The sequence below is a fragment of the Pantherophis guttatus genome, chromosome 1 (assembly GCF_059756535.1).
Source record: "Pantherophis guttatus breed Tessera chromosome 1, ASM5975653v1, whole genome shotgun sequence".
NCBI classification, from domain to species: domain Eukaryota; kingdom Metazoa; phylum Chordata; class Lepidosauria; order Squamata; family Colubridae; genus Pantherophis; species Pantherophis guttatus.
In genome coordinates this window covers 145,307,363-145,329,272 of record NC_142063.1, presented here as the reverse complement: position 1 = coordinate 145,329,272, position 21,910 = coordinate 145,307,363, and the positions used below count along the sequence as shown (strand labels likewise).

Genomic DNA, 21,910 nt, shown 5'->3' with positions numbered 1-21,910 from the left:
TGAACAGGCACAGGATAAAATACAGAAATACAAAAGTTAGAAACAATTTAAAACCAAATTTAAATAACAATTTAAAAAGGACTTCTCTGATGTACTATTATGCATAAGGATTGAAAGCTCAAACTTGACACTGAACCTGAATAGTTGCCTAGTGCAAAATTATGCCTAAGTTAATTTTTGAGCTCCAGAAAAAACACAGCAAGAGGGTTCTAAAATCATTAGGTTTTCTGTCCCTTCTTACAGACAGTTGTATGTACCTTGCTGTACAATGGCCCAGTGAGAATGTCTCTAGAGCACTGATTCCTCGTTAAGGTCTTTACTTTGCCAGAGCTGAGTGGGAGAAGTTTCATTGCACCAGCTGCTATGGTAACTAAGAATAAGCCCTTATTTGTGATGCATCTTATAAGATGTTGCCAAAGTTGCCCTTTATGAAGAACTATGCTTTTTTTATCTTTCAAAACTGCCCGTAAATGCCAAGTCTCAGAACTGAGGCGGTACGTAAAATCTTACTTTTTTATTAGTGGGAAAACGCTTGTCTTGGGATGAACCTTTGGCCCTACAGAGAGTAAGCTGCACAGATTCTCATGCATATTGCATGACTCTTGCATATGGTCTGGAGCACTTTTGTAGTGGAGCAAATCTCTTGTTGTTTGGATGAGGCACATCTATTACTCAAGAGGTATATGAAATGCAGCGTATGACTATCATATAAAATAGGCATGCACAACATAGGGAGTATGGTCTGAAGAGCACCTCTGCTGAAGGGTAGTCTTTAATATGACATAAAGGGCAAATTGTTAAATACATATTTACTTAAACTGTATCTAATTGCTATTGCTGAATTGAATCTTAGCACCATTTGTTTTTGTTTCAATCCGTTCTGCTGTTGTCCTGTCCCTTCCCACAGTTTTAAATTGCATTTGGGAATATACTTTAAAGTATTCTGACAGCATTTTTTCTGGATGGTGTAAATCTAAATATATGTTAAGTAACAACCAATTTATTATTTATAATTATCTGCCCAGAGTGATAGGACATGGGCAGCATACAATTTTAATTAATTAAATATTATTATTATGTTTGGTCACCCGGTCAGCCTGATATTTAGACTGGATTTGGCATTTTTATTGACCAATTGAGTTTTCCAAAATCATCTTGTCAGTTAGGACCTGATTTTTTAAAAAATTCCTCTGCTGTTTGGGCAGTTTCCTTTTGGCTCAGGTGGAAAAAGATTGTTTTCAGCTAGATGCTGTTGGACTGCATTAGACACAATGGCAATCTGAAAGTTGTTGGTAAGCAGGTAATTGGCCTGACGTTGCCTGATGCTGCCCCAGATAGGCTTTGCCAGATGTTAGCCAATCTTCAATTTCACCTCCTTGCAGTATGCTATTAAACTGCTTGGCAATGAGTGGATGTAGATCAGTCAGATGTTTCAACCAAAACCTATGTCAATTCATCTTCACCTGCTACTGACCAATTCTTAATCTTCCTTACCCTTTTCTCCACTATGTGTGCTGGTATTACAAGATCTTTTGTTTCAGCTTCTTTTCCCCCTTATCTACTTCCTTTATCCAAGCTGCATTCTTGTTGTATTTCTTTGGGTTGGCCTATAGCTGCACCCAGAACTTCACTGTTTTTCTTGGTCAGATGTTGGCTGCTTCCTTGCACTCTTCCATTGAAGGATTTGTAAAACATGTTTCTCATTTGACTGAAACTGGAGAGCCTGCCTGTAGAGCAATTCCAGCTTCAAATCCTACTTGGATATGGCTTTTATTTGCTACTTTATTACTTCCAGTGCTTCTTTGATCTTCCTGTTTCTAAGTTAATATTTCTTGATCAGGTATTTTTTTGGTCTTCTTGTTCTTCAGCTTTTATTTGTTCTGGCTTGCTTGGGTCTAATCTTAGCATGCTAATCTTATTTTTCTAACCTGATCTCCCATTTTGGTGGTGCACTGACTTTTTTCCTTTTTTGCTGATTTTGCTTCCAAGATCTTCAATTATGACGTGCAGCTACGCTGTACGTCAGTTTTGTTTCTTGTAGTGAGCTGGTGTTTATATTTGAGATTACAGTATTGGCATGTTTTAATACTTGTGCTAATTGTTTCTTTGGAAGAAATTTCAATGCAGGCAACCTTATTCTTTGTGTGTGTGTGTGTGTGTGTGTGTGTGTGTGTGTGTGTGTGTGCGCTGTTCGAGATACTCAGCTATTTTTTTGTTTTATGTCAGCTATTTTTATTTTTGGTTAGAGGGCTTTGTTCTTTCTGAGGAGCAGGAAGAGGTGCCTGGTTTGGAAATGAAAACTATTCAACAGCCTATGCTGGCTTCCTCTACTGTCATCCCCCTTTCTCCAGCTGAATTACTTTGATTTTTTTTTTTTTTTTTTTTTGCCCTGGGTAGACTTTTGCAGTTCTTCCAGTTCTGCTTCGGTGAATATTTTCTTTTGCATTATAATTGACACTGATCTGCTAGCTTCTGTTCAATTAGGTCTGATTCTGGATGTTGTACTTTCCAAAACTGATGCATTCTTTGTGATATCCTCTTCTCATTGGATTTGATTTGTAGTAACAGACCACTTTATTTGTTTTCAATCTTCACACATTATTATTACAGAACAATAGAAACTTCCATGGTAAAATTTCTGACAGTGCCCCAATTTCTGTCTGTCCTATCATCCTGCCTGTCTATCCTATTATCTGTCTCAGGGGTCCCCAATCCCCATCCTTGGCCTTTTAGGAACTGGGCCTCACAAGTGAGTGAAGTGTCATCTGTGCATGCATGGGATCTAGATAGCATGTTAAATAACACCCCCTGGTCCATGGAAAATATTTTTTTTCACTCAACCAGTCCCTAGTGCCCAAAAGTTGGGGACTGCTGATCTATCATGCCTGTCTGTCCTATCATCTGTCATCTAGTAAAGCCACTAGTTGGATTAGAAATTTTAGCTGCCTTCTGAATATTCTGAATATATAACTGTAGAAAGAAGAGAAATTTGCCAGGGGAAAATCATTTTTGACATTCCAAGTAACATCTGACTATGAGCCAAGTGTGGAATGGGTTCTTCATTATCAATCTACAATAATGGACATTTCTACAGTGCTTCCAGACATGTTTTGGCTTCAAAAGTCAGACTCATGATGACAATTCCCGGATGTTTTGTGCCAGTAACTTTTGTTCTGAAATAAGTATAGATTTAGATGGAGCTCTTGCTTAAAACTGTGCTTAATGTGAATTGATGTCAGTGACTGAACTTTCATTTCTTCTAAGCTGAATCATCTAAGTGCTGCCTTAAAAAAGACCTATTCTATTGAAGAGAGCTTAATGAGGGTTATGCCACTCTTAGTTGATATCATTAGGCAGCACCTGGAACATGCTTCCAGACAGTCACTGACTATAATACCTTTGAGGTGATGCATCACTCTTGACCCTTAAGAGCCTATTTTGATCACTGGGACAAATGGCCAGAGTTGCATAAGGTACTTCTCATGCTACCCTTGTATCTAAATCTCATTTGGCCTATTGTTAGTCGAACAAACCTTTATATTTACCTGTATATCTGTCTGTCTGCCTCTGCCATGTTTCCATTTCTGAAAGAAGCAGTTTAGGTAAAAAATAAGACCTTCCTATGTTCATGTATCTATTAGCATTCACTGATAGCTGGGCTAAATGCTCTGGATAGCAAGGTGGGTGGCATATAAATTTAATAAATAAATAAACCTATACTCTGCATCTAAGGTAACGTAATAAGCATTTTACTTTTTCAGTGAAATGCTTTCCCACCTAATTACTCTGCATATGCCGAGAAGCACATCCTCTACTCTCCAGTATGTTTCTATCCCAAATGGAAAACAAAGGTTTAAAAAGCCATCTCCTGATTCCATTTTTCAGTCTGATGAGCAGTTTATTTATCCCTGTGCTGGCTGTAGTTGCTGAGCATTGTAACTCAGCAACAACTACAGGATCACAGATTTCCACTGCTGCTATAGAAGGCCAAAATAGATTTGTTGCTGGGTGAGGCACAACAGCAGTTGACTATGTCATTATTAGGTATGAAATGAGAAAAAAAAGTTTGGAAAATATTTAATGTGGGTTAACTTTCATGAATGCAGAGAAGTCCTATTTGGAAATTGAGAGTTACTTACATTGCAATGATGGTGAGTTCTTATAACGACATTATTATAATGTATGAAAAATGCACCCCTCCTTACAGTCAAACTCTGGGTACATAATTTCCCCTTGAATTTTCCATGCTGAAAAAGCCTCCTGCTTTTGAGTTTGTTCAAGGGCGTGTGATAGAAAAACACTCAGTCTTGTCGCTGATTTGAATGAGATGAGATTGTATTAGCATAATATTAAGCCTTTTAAAGAAGAATGGTGTGTTTTTTTAAAATTAAAAACTGTAATTTTACATTTTTCTCATTAGGTTTACCTCTCCTTGTGCAAAGGACAATTGCAAGGACTATTGTTCTTCAAGAAATCGTTGGAAAAGGTCGATTTGGTGAAGTCTGGCGTGGAAAATGGTGCGGAGAGGATGTTGCGGTGAAGATCTTTTCCTCAAGAGATGAAAGGTCTTGGTTTCGTGAAGCAGAAATCTACCAGACAATCATGCTGAGACATGAAAATGTCTTGGGTTTTATTGCTGCTGATAACAAGGGTATCGTACTTCCAAACAATTTTGCAATGTTTGTCTTGTGTTGGATTAGATTAGTGGAATTCTTTTTCTATTCTTTTTTTTTTTTTAAAGATTTGTGGAAAGAGGGAAAAAACGGAGGCTTCTTACATCTGTTTTGAAAAGCTTAGCTCAGCAATGGCGAACTTTAGAGAATTCTCCTCTGTTGTCTCTGTAGCCTCTGAAAACTGTGAAAACATGTCCCATTCTTGTGCAATTTCTTTTTTGGAGGCTGCACAAAAGCACACACCCCAGCCTTCTGCAAATCACACAAGAATGGGGCTTGCCATTGGGAATAGTTGTTGTAGGGTGTTGGTGAACACTGGTGTATCACCCAAAGTGCTGGGGCATGTCACCTTTGATATGTGGGTCTTAGGTTCACCATCACTGGCTTAGTTTATCATGCTTTGGATCTGGAAAATAGAGGAAAGACATATTCTGTAGTTGTGCTGTGAGTAAGCACTAGTCCCATATCCATTCTGCCTGGACAACAAAGATGATCAGTGGCCTTTGGGAAGCACATGCACATATATATGAGATATATATATACTGTGTGTATGTGTGTGTGTGTGTGTGTGTGTGCATATGATGTTTCTGTGTGTTTGATGTAAATATTACAGCCTCTAAATATCCTTATCCTTAAGGACCTTGGAGTAATCATTTCTAAAGATCTAAGTGCCAGAGCCCACTGTAACAACATTTCCAAAAAGGCATTAAGAATTGTTAACTTAATCTTGCGTAGCTTCTTCTCTGGTAATATTGTACTACTAACTAGAGCATACAAAACATTTGCTAGACCAATTCTCGAATACAGCTCATCTGTCTGGAACCCGCATTGCATATCAGACATAAATACAATTGAGAGAGTCCAGAAATATTTCATGAGAAGGGTCCTCCATTCCTCTACCTGCAATAAAATACCTTATGCCACTAGACTTCAAATTTTGGGCTTAGACAATTTAGAACTATGTCGGCTTCAGTCTGACCTAAGTGTAGTACATAAAATTATCTGCCACAATGTCCTACCTGTCAATGACTACTTCAGCTTTAACCACAACAATCACGAGCAAATAATAGATACAAACTCAAGGTAAACCGCTCCAAACTCGATTGCAGAAAATATGACGTCAGTAACAGAGTGGTCAATGCCTGGAATGCACTACCTGACTCTGTGGTTTCTTCCCCAAACCCCCAAAACTTGAACCTTAAACTGTCTACTGTTGACCTCACCCCATTCCTAGGAGGTCTGTAAGGGGCGTGCATAAGAGCACCAGGGTGCCTGCTGTCCCTGTCCTAATATTCCTTTTTACTCTTACTCTTTTCATGTATTCAAATTATGTTTATACTTTTACCTGTTATCTTATATATGCTTGACAAATAAAATAAATAAATAAAATAAACCCTATTCCTTTTCATTCCCTTAGATTTCTAAGGAGTTGATGAAACAGGTAGGACAACCTCTGAAACAGATTAAACAAAAATTAAGGCCTGTCTGAAGCTTAACTCACAACAGTGGAGACAACAAATAATTGCTCTAGTGCTGTTGTTTCCACATAGATGTGGTCACTGCTTTCCCCCCCTATGCTGTGAGACATTTCCTTTGTCAAGCTGACAGAGAAGGAGAGTTAGAATAGTCAGTGGCTAGCTAGGAGCACTTTGAATAAATCTTTACGGATAAAATCATTTGTATCGTGACCTGGGCTTTAGTGTTGGGGAAGGCCATATGAATGACACTTAATTGGTCTTCTTACTTTGAATTCTTCTAGCTTGTAGATATTAAAGGATAAGAACAGCATAAATATTAAGTGCTTCCCTGGTAGCAGGGGGGGATTTCACTCTGCCTAAAAGAGGAAACTTTGGCTTCTGTTGAAGAAGCTCCCTCACTCTCTCTGGGCAGTTATAACAAATTACAAATATTCTATTTCTGGAAAGCAAACTAAGAAGGCATGGTACTTATGACCTGGACCCATTTCAATTGCATTTCTGGCAATTGATGAATGGCATGCTAGAAACTGGCTGCAAGGAGTGGGTAGGTACTACACAGCCTTCCTAGTTCTCCTGTGCGCCTCAGTGATATTTTTTTCTGAATTCTTTGCCAAGGTTGGACCTTAGGGGGCACTGTTTCACAATAGTTGTAGTTCTTCTGTCAGGTTTTGTCCAAAACTTGGTGCTAGGAAACTACTGTTTTGACATCTAGGCCATTGATCTGCAATATCTACCAGTTTTTTCATTTTGATCTGTGTGCTGTTCAGTTTTCCTAATGAAATTGATGGCGGAAATCATTCTGAGTTTTAGAATAGGTCGTCATTATTAAGTTGATGATACCAAGCTCTGTTGTTCCTGATCATGCAGCTTCAGGGAAGCTGCTAGAAATCTTTCAATGTTGTATAAGCGTGGTGATAGATTGAAGCCGGGGGGGGGGGCGCAGGGGGGGGGAAAGCTGAAATTAAATTTAGGCAAGGCAAAGCTGCCATTATAAAACTGAATCCCAGGTTTGAGACCGTTTTGTACAGGGTTACACTCTCTTTAAAAGGCTAGATCCACAAACTGAAATTATTCCTCAGCTGGAATGTCCCAAGATTTGTAAGTAGCAGTCATGACAAGAAATATGTTGGCAGGTTGCAGCAACTCTTCTTGAATTGGTTGGATTTGGTGACAGTTATCCATGTCTTGGTTACAGCCTGATGTGACCGTTGCAATGCACTTTACATAGGACTCCCTAGAACTTGCAACCAATGCTAGTTGATATTCAATGCAATGATTGGGGTGGGGGTGGGGGGTTATTATATTATTTTATTATGTGATTATTCTCTTTTATTAGTTTTATTGTTTTATATATGAGGTTTTTATATTCCGGTAAGCCGCTTTGAGTCGCCATGTGCGAATAGGTGGCAATATAAATTTCCTAAAATAAATAAATAAATAAATAAATAAATAAATAAATAAATAAATAAATAAATAAATAAATAAATAATAGCTGGGCTGCTGACTGGTGCAAGGTGTCATATTGTACACGTACATAGTTTGCTGCTAAGTTCTCTGTTCTTTAGTTCAAGATTCTAATATTTGGGTGTTCATCTCCCAAAGCTGGAGAAAACCCAACAGCAAGATATGTACTACAACCTGGCCTTCCCCTCCCCCGCCCCCAGGAAATTCCTATGATGTACATACCAGAATAGTTTGCCTTTCATCATGCTTTTAATTGTTAATTAACAGCAGGATTAATTTTTATTTATCTTTGTACCATCTGTACTCTGATTTTTAATTTTATTAGCTATCTCCATACCTATGTTAACAGAAAAGAAAAAGTAAAGGTAAAGTGTGATTCCTGCTAGAAAGGAGGGGAATATATCAAATGAATCAAATAAAAAAAAATTATAAATTGTATTTGATGCCAATAATAATTGAAAATAATATAAAATTTTAATAAATGAACATACAAACAAATATGAGGATATAGCCTAGCATAGCTTTGGCTTCTATAGACCTAAGTTGCTGCATTCAACAGCTAACATTATAAACGAAATGAAATAAAAATGTCAAGGAGAAATTGGCCGGCTGCAAGGGGGAAACCCGATCTGTGCAAAACCCAACTCAAAAGGTCCCTGTCTCATCACAGGCAGAGGGTATTCATACTTTTTCCAGGAATCAGAGATGCTATCAATATAGCTTTGGGAATATTTTAAGTCCTCACTCAGTAGCAGCTTTTGCATACTTTATTTAAATTCTTTCCTGTGCTTGACATTATTCGGCTCACTTTTAATCTGCTCAAGAGAATTATTGTTACTGGGTGGTTAAACCCATAAATCGGTTAAGAATAAAATGTGTGAAAGGGTATATGGACCTGCGGGAACAAGGATAGAAAGATCGAGAGAAGTATAATGAATAGTGTAGTAAATGGTAAACAGAGCTGTTGTTTCTTTTTTCTTATCACTCGCCTTTAATGTCTTCGGATGACTGCTTCTTAGTCTTTTTTCTACATGCTGCATAGTGTTGCCTAGTCAAAGAAATAGTGTGACAAGAATGTAGATATGTGCAGAAGTTAGTGGAACCATAACTTATGTAGAAAATAGAAGTATTATGGCAAATGTTCAGTGGGTGGATAGCAAAGGACATTGCTTATTGGTTCAGGAAAGAGGCGAAGAATTTAATCAAGGTCAAAGTACCCATTCTCAGTTAAATTTAAATAAAGTTGGATGTGGCTGCATTTCAAAGACTATTTGTTATCTTATATTTGTTTTGTGTGTTTTTTACACACACTATAAAGTGCTCTTAAGATATAGTCCTGTGGTAGGATGAATTCCAGAGGCTCTTTTAAATAAATCGCCTCCTGTGGGTTTTTTTATTCTGACCAAGGAGCAAATATCCTCTGGCCTCTTGGTTATATTTTCAGGGGAATTGTAGCATTGTACTATTAAGGGCTGTAGTAAAGAGGAGTGGAGGCCAGTGAATATGGCTTCTTTCTTCTCCTGTTGGTGTGCAGCTGCTGGGACTTTGGGCTCAGAGAGATTTTGACCCGTTAATTACATTCTGCTTAAATCTATTGGTTGTGCTGGAATCAAGAATATACAATTCTGGATGGAGATTTCCAAAGAAGGCAAGACTTTTATAGCAGCTAAGCAATTAAGAGAAGTAAAGGTACTACAGGTCTCTTTCTTTTCCTGTATGAACATTTTTTTTTTTAAAGAATGATATCTGATCCTTAAAAAGTTGATTGCTTCTTTGGTTGGAGAAGAGCTATCGTGATCTTGGGTCTATTTATTTCCTAAAACATTCTTAAATAGCCTAGTTTAAAAAACCCCAGGAATCATTTCCACTTTTTGCTATAATAGTTCCATATGCCTTAAACCCATTTTTGTTTCATGAGAATGCCACATGAATGGGTGCTCATCTGACAATTTGAGATAGTCACAATTTTACTATCATTTAAATGTCTTTGTCTTTGAAGAGAAGGATCCATGACACATAGAAGCAGCATGTCAATGAATTTGTAAAGATACTATCTAAAACCGTGATGGCGAACCTATGGAACGCGTGCCCAAGGTGGCACGCAGAGTCATCTTTCCGGGCACGCGAGCTGTCACCCAACTCACCTGCAGCTGCATATTCGCATGCTCCCCAGCTGGTGTTTGGGCCTCCGGTGCGCATGCACACAATTCTGGAGACCCAACTGGTCTTTGGAGTTCTCTTGTGCATGCGTGTGTGAAAGCTGTGCAAATGCGCAGATGGTGCAATTGCGTGCACAGTGCACGGGGGTGCCGTGCAAAAGCAGCGCACATGCGCAGATGGTGCAATTGCACACATAGTGCACAGGGGAAGCCGCGCAAAAGCCGTGTGCATGCACACATGGTGCGGTTGCGTGCGCAGCACACGGGGCGTGAGAAAGCTGTGCACATGTGCAGATGGTGTGGTTATGCATCAGCGCACAGGGGAGGAGCTGCGAGTAAGTAAAGTGCGTCTCTGTTTGGCACTCAGTGAGTAAAAGTTTCGTCACCGCTAGTCTAAGGAAACAGTTAGCGTGGCTGGACTATAGCACTTTAGTTTAAGTCCTATAAAGAGGCAGATGAACTACAAGGCAGATAAACAGTCAAAACATACCCCTGCCTGCCCTCCCTCTAATGCAGCGGTCACCAACTAGTCGTCCGTGGACCACTGGTGGTCTGTGAGAAAATTTTGGTGATCCGCAGAAAAATTATTTGCATTTTTTATATTGCACTAAATCAGGGGTCCTCAAACTATGGCCCATGGGCCGGATATGTGCAATGAATGTTTGTGTTGCTGCAGAGAGTCTCCCCCTTCGGAGTCTTTTTGTGTGGGTCAGAAGGGGACACAAATTCCAACTTGGGGTCTGCTTCAATCTCCTGGTGTGGGGCTTTGGGCAAAGACTGGAGGGAAGCACCGCTGCTGGCGGAGAAGAGCCGGAGGACCTTGTTCCAGTGGGGCTGCATCATGGCCAAGAACTGGCTGACCATTTCAGCCCGCTGTGCCTCCAGGCGCCAGTACCTGGCCTTGCACTCCCGCAGGTCTTCCCTCTGCTTGGAAAACCTATGCTCCTAGTCCTCAGTGAGGTGCTTCTGCTGAGCCTCCTTCTCAGCCAGATTCAATTTGAACTGAGATAGCTGTTTTGTCAACACTTTTTTGTGGTGGCTGCTTAGCTCCAACAACTAAGAGGCCTGGGTGGGCAGGCGAGGAGTGGCTGGGAGGGAAGGATTGAGTAGAGGTCGGCGAGGCACCCTCGACGCGAGTGACATTGAGTTGGCCACGCCCACCCAGTCACATGCTCACCTAGCCACGCCCACCCAACCAGACATTAGGCAAACCATATTAGTGGTCCGCAGGATTTAAAATTATGAATTTAGTGGTCCCTGAGGTCGAAAGGTTGGTGACCCCTACTCTAATGCACTGATTTTCACTAATGGTAATGGGAGCGACATGGCGTTCCCATGTAACACCCCTCCTGCGCGAGCTGCACTGGCTCCCGGTGGTCTTCCGGGTGCGCTTCAAGGTTTTGGTTACCACCTTTAAAGCGCTCCATGGCTTAGGACCCGGGTACTTGCGGGACCGCCTACTACCACCAATAGCCTCCCACCGGCCGGTACGCTCCCATAGAGAGGGGCTCCTCCGGGTGCCGTCAGCCAAACAATGCCGACTGGCGGCCCCCAGGGGGAAAGCCTTCTCTGTGGGGGCACCTACTATCTGGAACGAGCTCCCCCCAGAGATACGGAGGATCCCGGATCTGCGCACCTTCCGCCGCACCTAAAAGACCTTACTATTTCACCAGGCCGGCCTGGCCTAATTTTCCCCCTCTTTTATAAAAGATTTTAAAAATTTTAAATATCTTTTAGTATTTTATATATTCAATTTTAAATTGGTTTTAAAAGTTTGGGGTTTTAAATTTGTCGGGGCCAAAATTATTTAATTTGATTTTATTCTATTTTTTAAATTTTGTATTGTATGTGTTTTTATTGTTTGGCTGTGCACCGCCCTGAGTCCTTCGGGAGTAGGGCGGTATAGAAATCTAATAAAATAAAATGAAAATGAAATGAAATGAAATGAAATAATGAGTCTTATGCTCGTAAATATAGCTCATGCTGATCCCATGCATGTTTATTTGGAAACCGGCCTCTGCATTCAGTGAGACGTATTCCGCAGTGTTGAGGATTGAGGCTTTAATATATGAAACTCCATTCTAGTATGTTTTATATAGCCACGTTAGTAGTGCCAAATCTTTCCTACCAAAAATCAACAGGTTTTGCAAATCTGATGCACCTTGGAATGATTAAACCAACTGTACATGCTTTTTTTTTTTTTTTGTAATCTCTCTCCATAGACAATGGGACCTGGACTCAACTGTGGCTTGTAACTGAATATTATCAGCAAGGCTCTTTGTTTGACTACTTAAACAGCAACACTGTGACAGCTGATGAAATGATTAAGATGACATTTTCAATAGCCAGTGGTCTAGCACATCTGCACATGGAAATCGTTGGAACCCAAGGTATAAAACCCTTTTCAATGCAGTTTTCTTTCTGTTGAAGTCATAAGATTTAGGAATAACTTGAAGAGAAGTTAGAGGGATATATTTAATGGGGCAACCAAGCTTAACTCAACTTAATTGACATCCACACATTGGTTTAACCAGGAATAATAATTGTCCTCCTCTTCCAGCAGCACTATAATACCTGGCAACTTTAGGAGAGGCGAAAACTTGCCTTCTCCATTAGATTGAGTATCATTTGCTCCTCCTCTCTCTGACTTACAATCTGGGATTGGCATGTGACTAATTATTAAAATTCTATGTAATCATGAAGAAGTCCTTTATCTTAAGAGCTGCGGTGGCACAGTGGTTAAAATGCAGTACTACAGGCTACTTCTGCTGATCACCAGCTGCCAGTAGTTTGGCAGTTCAGATCTCGAAAGCTCAAGGTTGACTCAACCTTCCATTCTTTCGGGGTCAGGAAAATGAGGACCTAGATTGTTGGGGGCAATAGGCTGACTCTGTAAACCACTTAGAGAGTGCTGTAAAGCACTGTGAAGCAGTATGTAAGTCTAAGTTCTGTTGTTATCTTGCTTTTTCCACATCCTGTATTCCTTTTGCACTACTTGAATTAACACTTGGATCAGGAGTGAAATTCAAAAATTTTCCCTACAAGTTCTATGGGCGTGGCTTGGTGGTCACGTGGCAGGGTGGGTGTGGCTTGGTGGTCATGTGACTAGGTGGGCGGGTGTGGTCAACTCAATGTCACTCCCACCCAGTCACATGACAACCCCCACCCCCGGCACACCTGCCCAGGTTTTGTGACTCCCGGTGTTTTCTGTGGGAAATGGGTCATGTGATTGGGTGGGCGGGGCCAACTTGATTGGTCTCACCCTTAGGAAATTTCTCCTTAGTCCAACTCACAATAAAATAGCACTGTTCCAATATTTAGAATAGAATAGAATAACAGAGTTGGAAAGGACCTTGGAGGTCTTCTAGTCCAACCCCATGCTTAGGCAGGAAACCCTACAACACTTCAGACAAATGATTATCCAATCTCTTCTTAAAAACTTCCGGTGTTGGAGCATTTACAACTTCTGGAGGCAAGTTGTTCCACTGTTTAATTGTTCTGTCAGAAAATTTGAGGGGCTCCTACAAAATGAGGGAATCAATCTATTTTCCAAAGCACCAAAAGGCACAACAAGAAACAATGGATGGAAACTAACCAAAGAGAGAAGCAACCTAGGACTAAGGAGAAATTTCCTAAGGGCGAGATCAATCAACCAATGGAATAGCTTGCCTATGCTCCATCACTAGAGGCTTTCAAAAAGAGTGAGGGAAGTACTCCCCAAAAGGACAGTGCCAGGAACCACTAAAACAATGCAGAAAATTTTAAACAGCCGTTCCCCTTTTAAAAAAACACAACCCCAAAGCAAATGTAGCAGCTGAGAGGGAAACTAAGAGCACCTGCTCTGGCTAATCGAAAGCCTGGGCATGCTGCCAAAAGCCAATAACCCTTCCAACTCTATTATTCTATGTTCTCTATGTTCTAAATTGGGTGCTTCACAGCAGAAACAATACAGCTGGCTGGACCACACATGCATTAAATTCACGGCCTGTATGATCAAGCTGCAGTAAAAATTCTGACTGGCCCCATAAAAATTCTGACTGGCCCCGCTCCCATCTATTCTCTGCCTCCCGAATCCCGGCTGATCGGGAGGAAAAGGAGATTTTGCAGTAACCTTCTCCTGGATTGCGGAGGGAATGGAGATTTTACACTATTCTTCCCCTGGAGTGGGGTGGGAATGGAGATTTTACAGTATCCTTCCCCCGCCACACCCACCAAGCCACGCCCACCAAGCCATGCCACGCCCACCAAGCCACACCCACAGAACCAGTAGTAAAAAATTTTGAAACCCACCACTGGTCTGCATCCATCCTTGTCCTTCTTGATCTTGACATGGTGTGTAATCTGGGTTTCTCTTGGAATAGTGACTTCTGCTGAAGGAGCACTTTTAAGCAGCACTTAAAAGAAAAACCAGGTTTTCCTGCTCTTTTCAACTCTCCTAGTTGCACCTGTTGTTACTATGCCTGAAGAATTCATTTTGGGGCTGCATATGCTAATTTTGTTGCAAGGCTCCTAACCATTTCAGGTTAAGCAGCAAAGACTGCTGAGATTTCTATCTGTTTTCACTTGAACATAAATAGAAGTAGCCACTCAGTCGGGAATCTTGCTTTCTCAAGTAGAAAGAATAGTTTATTACATTCCTCTTATTAGTGTTGACATATTGTATTTATCCTAAGACCTGAATGCCAGTGTAATATATGTTTTCTGTGAAGTAAACCAATTGTACCTAACATTTTGAACTTGTTACCATATATGTTACATTATACATTTTGTGCTTCAAAGGAAAGCCAGCTATTTCACACAGAGACTTGAAATCTAAAAACATTCTAGTCAAAAGGAACGAAAGCTGTGCTATTGCTGACTTGGGGCTAGCTGTGAAGCATGACTCCGTATTAAACACAATTGACATACCACAGAATCCTAGAGTAGGAACCAAGAGGTAAGACGGTCAAAAAAGTAAAGTTTTTATAAAATTGTGATATGAGCATAAAACTGAAACGATGTTGGACAAATGATCTCTTGCAAATTGTCCCTCTTCATTTTAGTGATAGGTCACCAGATTTGTGCAGTCTTGTAAATCATTCTCTAATTTTGCTTTTCAACTTTGTTGTTGAGCATTTTTAATTATCACATGATCTGTAGCCCTATATGTCTGGGCAAGAAAGAATCAAAATACTGATAACTTCTCTTTGTCATCCTTCAGAAACTATTTTTTGTATGACTCAGTCTAATTGTTTTGCCTTGGTAAACTCAATAACCTTTTGAAATCAAATAAGGCATTTCCTTAAATAAAAGTCATGGATTGTGAGGAGTTGTGTAGGGTTTATTTTCCCCCAGATCTCGGGAGCAAAAACAGAGCAGTAATTTATTATAAAAGGAACATTATTGCTCATTGCTGGGTATATATCCTATCAAAGCAAATTAATAGCTTCAGAGAGACAAATAGGTGAATGAATCATTCTTCCTATGTCCATCTGAAAGTAATTGAACTTATTGAAACCTTTTTATATAGACAATCAAGTAAACTGAACATGTCTCAAATTGATCTGCACCTGATGTTGGAGTGCATATTTTGTTTTGCATTATGGTAAATTGATGATCAATGTTATCTTTGGGAACCATTTGTTCCTTTCCTATGTGTGTGATTCAGATTGATTATAAGGAAACTGCTAAAGTGGGATTTGGGGAAAAATATGAATAATACTCTGAATTTGTCCTCTCAAATACGTTCACTTACTTAAAAATATCACATGTATTGTCCATTTCAATTATGCTTCCTTTAATCATGCTGCTGTATATTGGAAATATTGATTAAATTCTCATTAGCTGTGATTACTTGCAATTTCCCTTTCATCAACAAATCTCTGAATTTCACTGTCTCTTTGATTGAAAGGTACATGGCTCCAGAAATACTTGATGATACAATGAACATAAATAACTTTGAGTCTTTCAAGCGTGCAGATATTTACTCTCTTGGACTGGTGTTTTGGGAGATATCCAGAAGATGCTTAGATGGAGGTATGGCCCTTGTCCCTTATTAAGGTTACTTACACTGAACCAAAGCTTCTGCTTCTTACTGAATTTTTGATTCACTTTGGACATGATGTACATTTAATTATAGAAAAATGTATAACCTGTTTTAAAGAGCCTTTAATATATATATAAATCTAACATATTAACCAAATCAAAAAGCTTAAACAGGATAAATACCAAAATGAACATTCAATTAACTGAGATAGAAATAGAATCAAAAACTTATTTAAAGGTAAATGTTTTCAATTTTCAGAAGCACATGGAATGAAAGCAAGGCAACTCTTATTCATAACAGTTCCAGGTGATTTCAAATCACAGAGAAGTAAATTCTGGCAGCACTGATTTGAACACTAAGGGGAAATAATCTTTTATATTGCTATTACTTCTCTGAATTTGGACAATAGGGGTGGACACTTTTTGAAACTTATGATCTTTTGTCTATGGAGATTCTCAATCATCCAGGCCATGGTTGTCCTAAAGGTGCTTTTCCAAAGGCAATTGGACTTTCTTGGTTGTTTTTATTTTCTTTGAAAACATTTTGCTTCACATCCAAGAAGCTTTTTCAGTTCTAAAACTGAATTGGATAAGAAACGAAACTTTTTCAAAGGAAAAACCAAGGAAGTCCAGTTGCCTTTGGGAAAAGCACCTTTAGGACATAATCTTTGAAGAATAGAAAAGAATACAGTGTGTATGTAGCTATATAAATAGCTTTTCTTTGTATGTTTGAACATTATAAAGCTTTTAATAAGAAATGTTTATTAAAATTGTACACTGCAAAAAACAAAACAAAAAACCTAGCTGTGTTATCTTGGGCCAATCATTTTCTCTCAGTCTTAAGAAAAAAACAAGAGCCATGGTGGCACAGTGGTTAGAGTGCAGTACTGCAGGCTATTTCTGCTGACTGCTGGCTGTAGTTTGGCAGATCGAATCTCACCAGGCTCAAGGTTGACTCAGCCTTCCATCCTTCCGAGGTGGGTAAAAGGAGGACCCAGATTGTTGGGGGCAATATGCTGACTCTGTAAACTGCTTAGAGCGGGCTACAAAGCACTGTGAAGTGATATATATGTCTAAGTGCTATTGCTTATAACAAACCACTTCCAAAAATCTTGCTAAGAAAATTGCAGGGTCTAGTCTAGGGCCTCAGGAATTCTGGCTCAGGAATTCTGGGAGTTGAAGTCCACAGGTTGTAAAAGAGCCACATTTGCCCACCCCTGGTCTAGGCGGTTGCAGGAATCGTCACTGACAAAAAACAAAACAAAATGAAACTGGATTACATTTAGAAACACCATTCTGAAATGTACATGTATAAAATTCTGGTGTTTTTTTTTTCTTAGAACATTTCTACCATCTGTATCAAAGTCAAAGTGAGAATCTCTTTCTGTCACCCAAACATTAAATTTTAACATTGTAGGGTTAGATATAGAGTCCTGTAAAAGATTTGCCATCTCATGTTATGTTACCTTGTAAGTATAGTCTGTTATTACTGTTGTATACAAATGCATCTCATCCTTCTTCCCTCAGACCATATCAAACTTTGATTAATCATCAGCTTTTTTTTTTTTTTTACATAAGAAGGATTGGTAGAGAAAATATCTATCAAATTCAGGATCTTGTCAATGCTACAGATTTATTTATTTATTTATTTATTTATTTATTTATTTATTTATTTATTTATTTATTTATTTATTTGATTTATATGCTGCCCTTCTCTGGAGACTCAGGGCGGCTTGCAATGCTTTTAAGCAATAGCCTTCATACTTTTGTATATACCTGCTTAGTAGGGCTTTTGCCCCCCCCCCAAGCGGTGTTCTTTTTTATACAAAGTCATCTTATTGCCCCCACAATCCGGGTCCTCATATTACCTACCTCAGAAGGATGGAAGGCTGAGTCAACCTTGAGCCTGGTGAGAATTGAACTCGCAGTAATTGCAGGCAGCTGGCAGCTAAATACTACTTTTAACAGTAGTTTAGTCCACTGCACCACCAGGCTTCTTCAAATGAAGATCGTTTCCAGTTATTTTTAATTTAGCCTAATAGCTCTAAAGATTCTGTTTTATAAAAGTCTGAAGAGATTCTCAGTCATCATAGGCTGGGCTGGCTTGAGCTAAATTTTAAATTGGTTTTAAATTGGGTTGTTTTAATTTACGGCCAGAATATCTAATTATTTTAATACTGTTTTTTAAATTTTGTATGCTTTGTTTTTACTTAGGCTGTGCACCGCCCTGAGTCCTATTTGGAGAAGGGCGGTATAGAAATTTAAACAAATAAATAAATAAAAAATAAATAAATAAATAAGGTTATGGTTGTCCCAAAGGTGCTTTTTTCAGGAGGCCTGTGGACTTTCTTGTTTTTTCTTTTGAAGATGTTTCTCTTCTCATCCAAGAAGCTTCTTCAGCTGTGACAGGATGGTGGGGGAATGGAAGGATTTATATTCCTTGCAGATAGCTGGTAATCTGACAACTATCCTGTCAGAGCTGAAGAAGCTTCTTGGATGAGAAGAGAAATGTCTTTAAAAGAAAAAACAAGAAAGTCCAGTTGCTTCCTGAAAAAGCACCTTTGGGACATTCTGTTTTATAGCTTACATTGTATATATCTCTACAAAAAATTAGTATTTTGGTATAGAATAATGTTTTGAAAGAAAAACAAATGTTGATAGAGAAATCATTCTCTCCCAAACAAGTATCTCCAGATGTGTTCAGCAATATTTCTGAATTTTCTGATGAATTCAGGAAGTTCTACCACCACCATATTTGGACACACCAAGCTTGCAACAGAAAGTTGTGCTAGGAAATTGGTGACTATTATAGTTATAAAAGTTCTAAAACCTGTTTCCTACAACATTTGAAATGATACTAATATGCAAAAATCTATTTGTACCTCATTACTTTCTTAGGAATTTTGGAGGAGTACCAGTTACCTTATTACGATGCGGTGTCTTCTGATCCTTCAATAGAAGAAATGAGAAAGGCAGTCTGTGAACAAAAGCTGAGACCAAATATTCCAAATCAATGGCAAAGCTGTGAGGTAACTTCATCACCTTCATATAAAAAAAATGTACATTTTCAATATTCTCTAATGGCATAAAAGAGACACAGTGTAAAGCAGGGTTTAAATTTGGGTGCCTTGTACCTTCACATTCCTAACTTTTATCCTAGGATAAGAAAGTGCTAACCTATCTAGAGCAGGGCTGTCAAACTCATGGCCCACAGGTTGGATGCGTCATGTGCTGGCCATGCCTACGCCCGGTTTAGTGAAGAGGGAAAAAAGTCATGATACATCACATGACGATGCCGTGACGATGCGAGTTTGACACCCCTGATCTAGAGGCACCAGGCAGCTGAACAGGCAAATGAGGACACGGACAATTGGAAAGAAGGACGAATAGAGGAGACAGGAGGACACACTATCTTTTTAACTTTCCTTTACAAACTAAAAATATAAAACTGCAAAAAAAAAAAAAGTACTTAGGCCCACATGTATATGAAATTTCTTTTTCCAACATCAGAAAGGCTGGTGTTTCAAGGAAGACAGTATGCTAGTGGCAGTGTGTAACTGATTAAGGCCTTGCCAATTTCAGGCAGCTGTGCAAGCCCCAGGAGAGTATGAATCAACCAATTAAGGTCACAATTAAGGTCAGCAGAACTTATTAACTTGCTGATAGCACTTATTAGGGAAGTGCCGCACTGCAGAGAGAAGGTGATCCGGAAGAGACATCTTGATAGATACTCAAAAAGCTGGATGATATTTGAATTGAAGGTAGATGGAGGACAGAAGGATAAAAAGCGCTGGACAGAGACATTAGAACAAAAAGGAGGAAATACCTTCCTTTTGCCAGACAGCTGGCAACTCCATTTCTATTATTACCCATATTTCTGGAAATATTGGTTGAGGGAAACCTTCAGGCAGCCCTGTTGATCTTCTGTATGAAATGTATGTACAAATATGAGGACAGCAGCACTGGATCAGACCGAAGTCTCGATTCAGCATTTGTTCCCACACAGTTATGGAAAATAGGGGTGGGCAATCTGTGGCTAAACAAGCTCTCGGCACTTGGGACTTCTCTAGGAAGGTGCTCCTAGCAAAGACTGAAGTGCCACCAATTGCCTACAAGCAGGAGATGATGGCCATAACCCTTTTCTGTTCATGTCCTTCAGCAACCGGTATTACAAAGCCAATTGGAGATATGGTTAGTACGTGCTTGAGTAGAAAAGGAGTATAAATTGTATCAACACATACACGGTAATAACAGTGTTTTCCATGAATTTGTCCTTTTAAAGCCATCAAGTTGATGACTATTACTATATCATTTAATCACCAGCTTATCTACTTGTGAAGCTGCTATTTATTTTTTAGTGTATGAATCTAGACATGGATCCAAAGAAATAGGTGGAGGAATGAAAGTCACATTCATTTGAACAAATAAATGTTTCCTATTTTTCATTGGTTTTCTTCTTTCTCAGGCAGTCTTTTTTGATGTTGATGTTGGGGTGTCAAACTCGCAGGCCCAAGGGCCGGATGTGTCAGTCACACGCTGGCCACCCCCATTTTAGCAAAGGGGGAAAAAGTCACGATACGTCACGTGACAACAACGTGACGCCATGAGTTTGACACCCCTGTTCTAGAGTATATCCCAGCTCTCACCAGAATAATATTTTGGGTACACAGGAAGTTGCTGAGGGAAGGATGAGACAAGTATGTTCATTCCATGAGCAGAATGAAAATTAGGGTCTAAGCCAAAATATGTGAATAATAAATATACATTGATCAATATTTTTGAATTGTTTTCTTGAGGCCTTGCAATATTTATACCATACCAAAAACATTGCAGTGGGAATAATTTTCTTTATTCTTGGTTTGTCCTTTCTTAAGGCGCTCAGACTTATGGGCCGAATCATGCGTGAGTGCTGGTTCACCAATGGGGCAGCTCGACTGACAGCACTTCGTATTAAGAAGACAATTTCTCAACACTGTGGACAAAATTCCAAAGCTTAAATTTACATGCTTTGTAAAAATGGAACAGGAAAATGCATTTATGTCTTTGGTTTTTGTATTGTTTTTGATTTTGCTCTACCTCATGTGATACTCAGAATTGTACTGCAAAGCCCAAATCCCAGAATACTAGAATGTAGCTTCATTGGTTCTTCACATTTCATCAGAATTAACTTTTGGTTGCTGGGTGATGTGTGTCTTGTTTTGGCTCGTAAAGGAAAAATGATTTATTTATTTTATGGGCATAATAATCCATGAACATGCTCCACAGTGTTGACATGATACTTCCTGCCATGGCAGCAGAAGCTCCTGAATTACAGATAATATATGAGAAGTGAACATCAGCGAAAGTTTTTCACCATGGCAGAGCCCTGTTCTCGTTTGTGTTGGTGGTATGCATGAATTTGATAAACTAAACCAAAAGTGGGCAACTTGTGAGCTGATTTTATCACACCTTCCGTTCCATCTAACTTCACTCTTATACAAAAACAGCTTCCTTTTTGGTAAAAACTGTCTCTTCATCCCCCTGGTTTTTTTAAAAAAAGGTTGAAAATAGATTTCTTGATCTATTTCTGGTGGAGCCCACTGCATTCTGGAAAGTTATCTCTGAAAGGGTGCAAACACAATGTTGTTTACTCTTTGAAGTAAATTCTGAAGATATTAAATACATTGAGTCTTTATTAAAATATATTGGCCACTGGCTTATTTAAAAAAAAAATATTTGAAATGACCGGCTTTTCAGCTCACTTCAAGAACTGAGAAATGAGCCATAAGAACTCTTTAGAGCTTGAGCCTGGAGATCTCTGGAAGATACGGTTGACTGCAGGCTTCCTCAGAAGATTTCCACAGGCTGTGTCTTCATGTTAATTACACTCACTTGGTACTTTTTTTTTTTTTTTACTTTTTATTTTCAGCCAGCAATAGTGCCTGCCTTACTTTGTAGCAACCGGGGGAGGGGACACACATACAAATATCTGGCAGTGTTTCCATCTTTTGTTCAGGAAGCCCCTAGAGAAAAATGAGCTCCCTCCCCACTGGTGGCATTAAAAATCCCCCTTAAAGAATCCATAGTATTTTATGACCAAAGGGGAAAAAAATGCAAGCACACACTCTTGACA

At 39.3% G+C, this 21,910-nt stretch overlaps 1 protein-coding gene across 4 annotated transcripts in view; it reads left to right on the top strand.

Annotated features, from left to right (window-relative positions):
• The window catches only part of ACVR1C (activin A receptor type 1C), a 59,860-nt gene extending 39,030 nt beyond the window's left edge, over positions 1-20,830 (top strand). For all 4 annotated transcript variants that reach the window (XM_034425469.3, XM_060687971.2, XM_034425486.3 and 1 more), the window contains 6 exons: positions 4,421-4,651; positions 11,997-12,164; positions 14,554-14,710; positions 15,665-15,789; positions 18,697-18,827; positions 20,673-20,830. In XM_034425469.3, coding sequence (XP_034281360.1) covers positions 4,421-4,651; positions 11,997-12,164; positions 14,554-14,710; positions 15,665-15,789; positions 18,697-18,827; positions 20,673-20,795 — 935 coding nt within the window. In that variant the 3' untranslated portion in view covers positions 20,796-20,830. The remainder of the gene's footprint in view (positions 1-4,420; positions 4,652-11,996; positions 12,165-14,553; positions 14,711-15,664; positions 15,790-18,696; positions 18,828-20,672) is intronic.
• The last annotated feature ends 1,080 nt before the right edge of the window (positions 20,831-21,910 follow it).